This window comes from Calypte anna, chromosome 3, assembly GCF_003957555.1.
Source record: "Calypte anna isolate BGI_N300 chromosome 3, bCalAnn1_v1.p, whole genome shotgun sequence".
Taxonomy (NCBI): domain Eukaryota; kingdom Metazoa; phylum Chordata; class Aves; order Apodiformes; family Trochilidae; genus Calypte; species Calypte anna.
The window spans coordinates 57,661,696-57,671,421 of NC_044246.1; the positions used below are offsets into that span (position 1 = coordinate 57,661,696).

Below are 9,726 nucleotides of genomic sequence, written 5' to 3' on the forward strand. Positions count from 1 at the left end.
GTGACTCTGTAGGACTTCATATAGGGAAACCCTTAAAACACTGAAAAGCAGGGAAGATATCAGATCTGCATATGCTCCACAAACCTTCAGGGAGTTCTGAATAGTTCGTATACAGTACTGATGCAAGACTGGGCCTCTGCAATTTAGGAAAAAAGTAGCAATATCTGCAAAATCTGGAACTGCTACACATTGATTATCCATTTCAGGTGTCAGCCAGCTGTGGAGAATAAGTTCACTTAGCAACAAAATTGATATAAAGAAGAGGAGACAACCCAACACATATACAATTATGACCAAAATTTTAAAAATAATACAATTTTCAGAAGTGGTAAGAATAATTAGTTCCCACTGCAGCACTGAACATTAGTCATACTGAGCTATAAAGTTAAATATATATATATATAATGTCTTATTTCTTCCCTTTTACTCAGTCTTTCCCATCTATCTTACCTGTTTGCACAGTACTCCCCTCAGTGAAGGTTTTGTATATCTCAACATATCTATCTCTTGGGGGTCTATCGGTTTCACTGAACTACAGGTAATAATCATTAGTAAGAGTTAATGATGAGTGGATTAGATAAAATATTTACTGACCCTTGTGCAAAAAAGTGTTCTGACAATTAAGAGGCAGAGGATTTTCCTTGTTTTGTGTGTGTATCATGCCACTCCAGAATGGTAGTCTTTGTGCCTGGAAGAACTTTAGAGCTCTTGCCTCCCCTGAGTATTCAAAATATTGGAAAGAAAAAAAAGGGGGCAGCATAGGAGCAGCGACAACCGCTTGTTGTGCTGTGTACAGAATGGTTGGCTGTACTACACAGAGCCTGTAGCTCCCAAAATCCTGGTCCATCCTATGCTCCCAGCCGGCAACATTTCCAATGGCCAGGCAGGGGACTAGGGGCAATTACTTCCCCAATTAGGAATTACTGATGTCCTGTGTATTTCCTCTCCAAATTAAATTTGCTGGCAGTATCTCAACTTACTGTGTTGCATGTGAAGGTGGAGGTTTACCAGAGAACCAGCTAAAAACCACTGCAAGGAACTGTATTCCTCATGGAGATAATGGCTCCAGGCTAGATCTGGATACACAAAAACTGCTGCACTCACCTTTGGCTCAGGTGCAAAAGAATAACAATCAAGGTGGTTACAGAAGGGTATTAGCAAAGTGGAGGAGATGGCTTGCTTTTCGTTCACAGGTCCTTCCCTGGGAGCAGTTTTGCTCAGCAGCAGTGGCAGAGGCACTGCAGAGTCAGTGAGCTCCCTCAGCTGAGCCTGGTGCCTATGGCTGGCATGAGCTCTCTGATATTAAGATCATAAGATCTTATTATTAACATTTCACTTATTAACTTCCTTCTTGAGAAACAAATATGAAAAGGCCTGTCCTCAGTTAAAGTATTTTTGTTTGAAAACTAAACAATCTCATTGGAGTAATTAAGCCCTTCCTTACTGTACTCCCTGGTTCTTTATTGCAAGGAACTGCACCGGTGATTTGAATTTTAAGGGCCTGACCTCTGAGTCTATTGAAAACGAGGGACATCAGTCAGCTTCAGCAAGGTTTGTTTCTGGCCCTGACAGGCCTCATAATAAGCAAACAAACACCACAGTTCATCAGAGTTTCAATAGTTAATAATTAACCTTTGCCATAAGCTGTTGAGAAAAGCTGGTGTCAGTGGACCCAGTGTTCTCTCCTTCTCTCTCTTTTAAGAGGCAGAGATGGGACTTTTATGATCCTCATTACTATTGTGTCTGAGCACTTCTAAGCCTGCTCCAAGCTGCAGAGAATCGTGGGGTCCCAGTGTTATATCCATAGGTTTGTAGGTTTTCTGGTCAAAGGACACAATCTGACCTTATGTCCCAATGCTCTCTGAAGAACTGCAGTACCAAGAAAGGGCGCTGGTGAATCCTGAAGGCACCAGATCTCAACAGCACAGAGCAGCACTGTACCTGGCCTTAGACACTCACCTAACACAATTCCTCTGCAGTTACACCTCTCTGAGATGTGCCTAGGACTCTTGTCCTCCTGCACAAGACATGGACTTTTCTGAAGAACGGGTTATTTTTTCCTGAGAGTGGGATGAGGCAATGGCCATTGGGCTACACACAACCAACAGCATCCTTTCCTGTGTGCCTGCTTTCTATCAATCACCTCTTTTGTACTTGTGCTTGACATTCTTTTCCTCCAGTGTATTTTTTTTTCCATTTGTTGAACCACATTTACATTAATGGTGCCATTGCCACCGAAAATGGACTGCCTCATTTCAGCTGCAACTTTAATCAAGCTGAAAATGAAGAGTGATTCAAATTGTAAGGGTAGGAAAATGTGATTTAAATGATGAAAAAAAAAAAAAAAAAAAACCAACTTATATAGTAAGACCTCCCTGAACAGTTGAAGTTTCAACAGCTCAGCTAAAAGCAGTATAGCATGAGATTCCAAAGTGTTTCACAAAAAGAGTCTTATGCCCTGGCTGGGCCAGATTTTACCATCATTTCTGGCGTTCATTAGCATCTCATTGCACATGTCGTCCCATTGATCCCAATGGAACAAGCCCACACAATAGAGTTCTATTCAGGGGTGGTGAAGGCAGTCCATTCGCCCATCCCCAAACACTGAGACATGGAAAAGGTTTGTGAATAGACTACAGATAATTTTTGTTGTGTCTTCCAAAACCTGTACTATCCTATTAACCCATAAATATTCACTTGCATTGTTTAAAATTGAGATACAAAATAAGACAAGGATGTTTTTTTTTCTTTCTCTTTAGTGAGTCTTTCTTGCTTTCAAATGTCTAATGGAAGAGTTATTTAATAATTTTTATGGCTTTATTTGTTTTCACTATTGCTATGGAAAAAAATTTTTTATTTAAACTACTTTGTTCCTGAGATGGCAAAATATTTCAGTCTTAAGTCATTATAGTACTGATGTTTTCATTCTATCCTAACTTAACTTTAAATATTTGAGAAGCTTACTGAACAGCATTTCAACTGAGGTATCTGATGGGGAGGATGTAGAGAGAAGCAGAGAGAGCTCTCATGTGCTCTCTATCTGTCTTCTACTTTGTTTATAGATGATAGTTAAATAGCCTGCATGACTTTGAGATTAACCCAGTGACTGTCAACTATCTACTAAAGCAGTGAGGGAGAGGTTTCTTAGAAATCAGTGGGGGAGTTTCGGTATCAAGTGTAGGAGATGGGGAAAGTAATCACAGTAATGAGAGTGCAAACAACTGCAATTGATGTGAAAGACCAGAAAGAAAGACAAAGAAAACTTGCCTTTTTTTTCCTGTTAACTTTTTAGTTGGGAAAATAGGCCCAGAACATAAAGCCAAAAAAAAGAAAATAAACCCAAGCCTTTGAACACCATTTTCTGTCAAGGCAGTTATAACCCAGCAGTGATTCCAAAGTATGTGAAAACTTTGTATACCAGGGATGCCAGGTCTGACCCATTCTGCTCGTGTGAGTTGTTCACCACCGTCTGAGCAATGTGTATGGGAAAGATGCATCTCAGTCTCAGCTCTGTTGCTGTACTTTGGAGGTAATACAAGTTTTACCAAACATCTAAAACCCCACAACTATTTAATGCATGTATATTCAGCAGTACCGGCAGGTTTTTTCACAGTTTACTAAAACCGTGACATGTCTGATAGCTTTAGAAACATTCAAACTGATCTTTTCTCTAAATAAAATGCAATTTTCGGGTGCATTCACTGTAGAAAAACAATAAATAAAGGAATTAGATGCAAACTGTTGATTAAGTGTTTTTTATTGTTTATGGAAACTAATTTCAGACTTCTGGTAGCAAATATCTGGTAGCATATATCAGAGGATTGGCAATGTTCACATTTCTAATAAATTAGTCTTCAGCATTTTAAAATTTATTACTAAAATTTTATGCCATTTTTTTCCCAGAACTTTTAAAATCAGTATTTAAATGAAGACAATAAAACATCATCCTTAATTAGCTGCACTATTTTCTTTAAGGTTATATTCTGCCCAGAAGCAGTGCCTGGTATGGACCCGATCCTTTTGTCATTCACGGGATACTTTAGAGATCTGAGTAAGGGCTCCAGTTTCATACTTTATAAACAGGGAGGAAAACTGTTCTGACTTTTTGTTGCCAACGAATTAAAAAACATATGAATGGAAAAGGGATGTCCTGTATACAGGCAAAAGCATATTATTCCCGTGTTTTTCTGACTGTAGCAGCCCAGGACATCCTTCTCACCCAGTTCCAATCAGAAGGGAATTCAACATTGCCCTCGTATTGCCCTGCTGCTGAAATACAAAATCATGGTAAACACAAGAACTAAAATAGTCTTTCAGCCTTTTCACGTCGGTGACGCCAAAGTATTTGATAACAAGACGCTATCAGTCTGAATTATACCCTCAGTCTAAATGTACTCCAGTAATATATTTTTGAGCAAAATCATCGTGTGCTAAAGGAATCTCGGCTGTCCTCTTTAAAACAGAATGAACGCCGTTTGGAAACAACCGAATTTCAGCTGTAGCACGACCCATTCGCAGCAGCATTCGTGTCACAGACAGCTGGCAGAAAGCTCTCCTGTAACGCAGTGGTCTCTGTTTCCTCGGTAGGAACAACAGCTACCTTATTATAATGCTAACTCCTGTAACTATTTCTTATACTGAAAGTACGGTTATGAAAAGTCCAAATTAAATTAAAAGCAAGCAAAGATAACAAATACTCATAGCCATGAACCATAAAAGCTAATAGCCTTCTAATAAACCCAGAAGAAAAACACATACTACTGATTTAGCCAGCCTTCCAGTCATGAATCAAATTCTGAGCTGCCGGCCAGATCAATAAAGTCAAGGGAAGCGCAAGATTTAATATCCTTTCCTAGTCACGCTAAGCCTGAGAAAAGTCCACACCATTTTCGTACCAAACTCAATGAGAATTCAAAATCGGGCACTGCCTGAACACGCATCCATTAATTAAAATTCGATATTTGAAAACGCCCAATTTCCAGTCCGAGAAGTCTGTAAAAACCAAATCTGTCCCGTGATCCGGAGGCGGACAGTCGCGCATTCGGGACAGTTTTGGTTACCAGCGGGGTCGCGTTTTCCCGTGGCCCCGTCGGATGCTGTGGCGGGCGCAGTGCTGGATGCTCTCGCACCTGATACTATATGCTCCCGAATGCTTCTCCTTTCCGCAGAACATACATTTCCCTCATTCACCGTATCTCTCCGCCTTTATGAAAATAGAAATTAAAAGGTGGCGAAGTGAATGTCTAATTTGATTTAGCTACCACTCAGCTACCATTTTCGCCTCCTCCTACACCCCGATTAGACAAACATTTGATTTTCTGACTCCCGGGGGCTAATTTCGTTATCGGGGGGAGTTGTGCTGTTGACTGAACCTGCAGAGCAGCACTCCGAGAGCTTCTCCGGAGCCCTCTCAGAAATGCCCGTAGACGGGGGAAGTGTCAACCACTTGCCCGGGTGAGGAGCGGCGGCGGCAGGCGCAGCCAGCCCTCCCCAGGACACCGTGGACCCCCGCCGCACCGCCCAGCGGCCTGGCTGGACCGGACCGGGCAGGCTCCGGCGCTCTCCGCGGGCTCAGCCAGCATGTGCTCGGGCGGCTCTTGTCCCACTGCCTGTGCCCATGGGTGTTATTTCCCACGTACTGCCCTTCTGCACTGAGACCTTTTTCTCTTTCCCTTCTTTCTCAGTGTTTCTTTCTTTCCTTCTATTTTTTTTTCCTTTTTTTTTCTAGTTATTTTCTCTTTCTTTCTTTCCTTCTTTCCTCCCCTCTTCCCCCCCCGCCCCCCTTTTTTTCTCCTCTTCTATTTCTCTCTCCTTCTTTTCCCCCTTCCGTCTCTCTCTCCAGCATCAGCAAAGCAAAAGCGGCATAAGAAAGCAGCGGGGGAGGCTGGACGCGCCAGACAGTGTTACGACCAGCAATCGTGTTGTAGCAGTGCCGCTATTTTCTAAACGACTTCCCCGACGAGGGTTCCTGTGCCCGGGATTTAACTTCGCATTACTTTTCCAAGTCCTTCCTTTGCCCTAAAGCGACTCTGAGGGGAGTCGAGCCCCGCCGCCCCGTCCCCGAGGGAGATGCTGCGGCCGTGCCGCCGGGACTGGCAGGTGGGAGCAGCGACATCGACGGGAAGGGAGAGAGAAGAAGTATTTGTTATCTTCTTTCAAGTGACTACCCGACCTTTCCTTCCCGTCGTCACCGATCCGAGGTGAACCGGCAACTCCGAGGTAGTTGGTCCTACCGGTCGGACCGGTAGACCGAGGTCCTGGTCCGGAGGGGAGCGGGGCGCGCCCGATCAGTCGTCCCTGCAGGGAGAGGAGTACGGGACCCTCCTGTTGCTTCCCCTTACTGCGTCTTTTAGACTTTCTCTTCTCTCCCCCGTCGGACTCAACCCTTCTTACAAAAGAACTGCGGGTCTGATCCTGAGCTGTGGACGTGGGGGTCGGGGTGGGAGCTGCCGCCCCCTCGGGAAGCCTCAGACCCCTGGGAAAGGGGGAAAGTCCGCGCGGGTTTATGGCTTTCGCTGCAGAAGCGGGATAAACGGAGGTCGCTGCAGAAGCGGGATAAACTTCCCTTCCCTTCCCTTCCCCTTCCCTTCCCTTCCTTCCCTTCCCTTCCCTTCCTTCCCTTCCCTTCCTTCCCTTCCCTTCCCTTCCCTTCCCTTCCCTTTCCCTTCCCTTCCCTTCCCTTCCCTTCCCTTCCCTTCCCTTCCCTCCCTTCCCTTCCCTTCCCTTCCCTTCCCTTCCTTCTCCCCCTTCCCTTCCCTTCCCTTCTCTTCTTCTCTCACCGTGAGATTTACAGACAGTGCTGAAAATCAGAATGCTTTAATTTCCCTCAGCAGACTAAGCACAATTAGACTCAGTCGGATGCAAGTGTCCTTTCCAGGCTCCCCGCTCTTCTCGGTGCCGAGACACTCTTCATGGAGGAGAAGAGTCCTGCCAAGGAGTTTTCTCGTGGGCCCCACACTCCTCTTGGCAGGTGGAAACTCAGCCCGACAGCTTCTTACGGAAGTGCGGGGGCATCCGGCCCGCCAGGGGATCCTGGCGTCCACGAGAGCCAGGGCCCGTTCGTGGCAAGTTGCTCCCGTCCTGGATGGCAGCCCCGCATTCACCGAGTAAGCACCACAGGCAGCTGGAAAGATGCGGTGGAGGACCACGTTCCCTTTCCTGGACACTCACAGGGCTGGGGTAGACTGCTTTATCGCCGTCCCAGCGGCCCGGGGATTCTCACCTCCCCCCAAAAGCCCGTCGGAGTCCCTCAGAAGGCTCGGTTCTCCCTGTCCAGAGGCAGAGCTAGCGCCCGGTGGACGCTCATCAAGTCCGGGACCTGGGGCGGGAACACCTGCCGCAGGTGCCCCGCCAGAGCCCCGACCCGCCCGGCCCCACGTACCCCTCCTTCTCCGCCCCACCGCCGGCAAGAGAAGGTCCCGCCCAACCTGCAGCCGGTGCCCGGAGACGATTTACTTACTGGCGCTAACCCCTGGGGCTGTTTTGAGGCGCTGTCCCCCCCGGGGCCGGCTCCCTTCCCGACTGGTCCAGCCCGGCTCGGCCCGGCCCGCTCTTGAACGCGGCCTCTCCGTCCCTCCGACGGCTGCTCCGGCCGCCCCGTCGCGCCGCCCTCCCGCCGCAGCCGGGGGCGAGCAGAGCCCCGGGGCTGCCGCCCGCCCTCGAGCCGGCCCTCCCGTCCAGCATCCCCTCCCGCCGCCCAGCACACCGACTGGCCCCCGCACCCCGGCTTTCTCCGTTTATTTAAAGGGAGTCACTGGCCCTGGGGGAGGCGGGTTTCTCAGCGCGCATCTTCCATCGGTGACTGCGCGCCGGCTGCCCGAGTCATCGCTCACTTAAACAAAGCGGGGACCCAGGTACGAGCCAATTGCGGGGAGCCCGGCCGGGTGAGGGCCAGCCGGTGCCGCACCACAAATCTCAGCTGGGAGGGCGGAGGGAAAGGCAAACAAAGCGGGGACCCGCGCCTGGAGCCAGGCACTTTGCAGGACGGGGGTGACCACTGTCCCCCATGCCCTCCCACCGGAACAGGAGGACTTCCTTGGGCTGCTCCTGCCCGCTGCCGCCTGCGGCCGGGGTTTCCTCGCAGGCTTCGAGCAGGCGCGCAACTCCTTGCCTCCCTACAGTAGACGGGATGTGGTTTTATATTGGAAATGAGGGGCAGGGGGAGGAGATGGCGCGCACACGGAGCGATGAGTGTGCGGTGTCAATCAGAGGGGTTTTGTGTCTCCTTGACTCCGGATGGTCCGTGGCTGAGGTGTCCCGGGTGGCACCACAATGAATATGAATAGGGGTCCTTGCTAAATGGGACAGTCAAAGCGCACCGCCCTGAATAATGGCACGTCATCCTAACTAGACCATTATACATAGGAGGGCTCCTTTTGTCTCTGCTCTCTGCTGCAGCTCTATAAAAGCCCCCTTTTTCACGCTGAGGTTAGTCCAAGCATACACTAACTAGCCATCCTGTAAACAGGCTGAGTAACCGGGAAAAAGAGAGGAGAGATTGGCAAGAGAGGGGTCTGAGGAGCTTTTTTCCTCTTCCTCCGTCATTTTCAGCCCTTTGCTAGCAGAGCCTGCCGTCCGTTTTTTTTTTTTTTTTCGTTCTGTTTTCGTTGCCTTTTGAAGGAGAGTTTCTTACGCCACTTCCAGAGCAGGGAAGAGTTTCTTGCTCAGAAGCCCGAATACAATGAATTCTGACTCCAGCTCTGTCTCCAGCAGAGCTTCCTCGCCAGACATGGATGAGATGTACCTGAGAGACCACCACCACCATCACCACCATCACCACCACCAGGACAGCCGGCTCAACTCCGTCTCCTCCACTCAGAACGACCTAGTGCAGAAGATGTCCGGGGAAGGCCTCTCCAGGAACGGCTCGAAGGCCGGAGGGGAAGGCAGCAAATACAAAATCAAGAAGCAGCTCTCGGAGCAGGATCTGCAGCAGCTGCGGCTGAAGATCAACGGCCGGGAGCGTAAGAGGATGCATGACCTCAACCTCGCCATGGACGGGCTGCGGGAGGTGATGCCCTACGCCCACGGACCTTCCGTGAGAAAACTCTCCAAAATCGCCACCCTCTTGCTAGCCAGAAACTATATCCTGATGCTCACCAGCTCCCTGGAGGAGATGAAGAGGCTGGTGGGGGAAATTTACGGGGGGCACCACTCGGCCTTTCACTGCGGCACGGTGGGACACTCCGCCGGGCACTCGCCCCACGCCGCCGGCACCGTGCACCAGGTGCACCCCATCCTCGGCAGTGCCTTGTCCTCCGCCAACACCTCCTCCTCCCTCTCCGCCTCCCTGCCGGCCATAGGCACCATCCGCCCCCCCCACTCCCTGCTCAAGACGCCCTCGACCCCCCCCGCCCTGCAGCTCGGCAGCGGCTTTCAGCACTGGGCGGGCTTGCCGTGCCCCTGCACCATCTGCCAGATGCCCCCCCCGCCCCACCTTTCGGCCCTCACCGCCTCCAACATGGCCAGGATCTCGGGGGAGACCAAGGACCTGCTCAAGTGACTCGACGGGCCCCCCCACGACATCCGGGATTGCGCCGGAGCCGGAGCACCCAGGGGTGGGGAGGGGGCTGCGGGCGGGTCGCCCCCGCGCCGCTGACGGACCTGCCCCCGCTGCCCCCCGCCCCGCCAAGCCCCCTCCCCGTAACACGGGATTAGTGTAGTAAGGACCTTGTAAAGGTAATGTTTTAGCCGGCTCCTCGGGAGATGTTTTCTTATTATACTAAA

The 9,726-nt window shown here is 49.7% G+C and overlaps 1 protein-coding gene across 1 annotated transcript; it reads left to right on the top strand.

Moving 5' to 3' along the window:
* Positions 1-8,680: 8,680 nt before the first annotated feature.
* OLIG3 (oligodendrocyte transcription factor 3) lies at positions 8,681-9,502 on the top strand. Its single transcript, XM_030448238.1, has one exon. It carries the CDS (start codon positions 8,681-8,683, stop codon positions 9,500-9,502), a length of 822 nt encoding a protein of 273 aa, XP_030304098.1.
* The last annotated feature ends 224 nt before the right edge of the window (positions 9,503-9,726 follow it).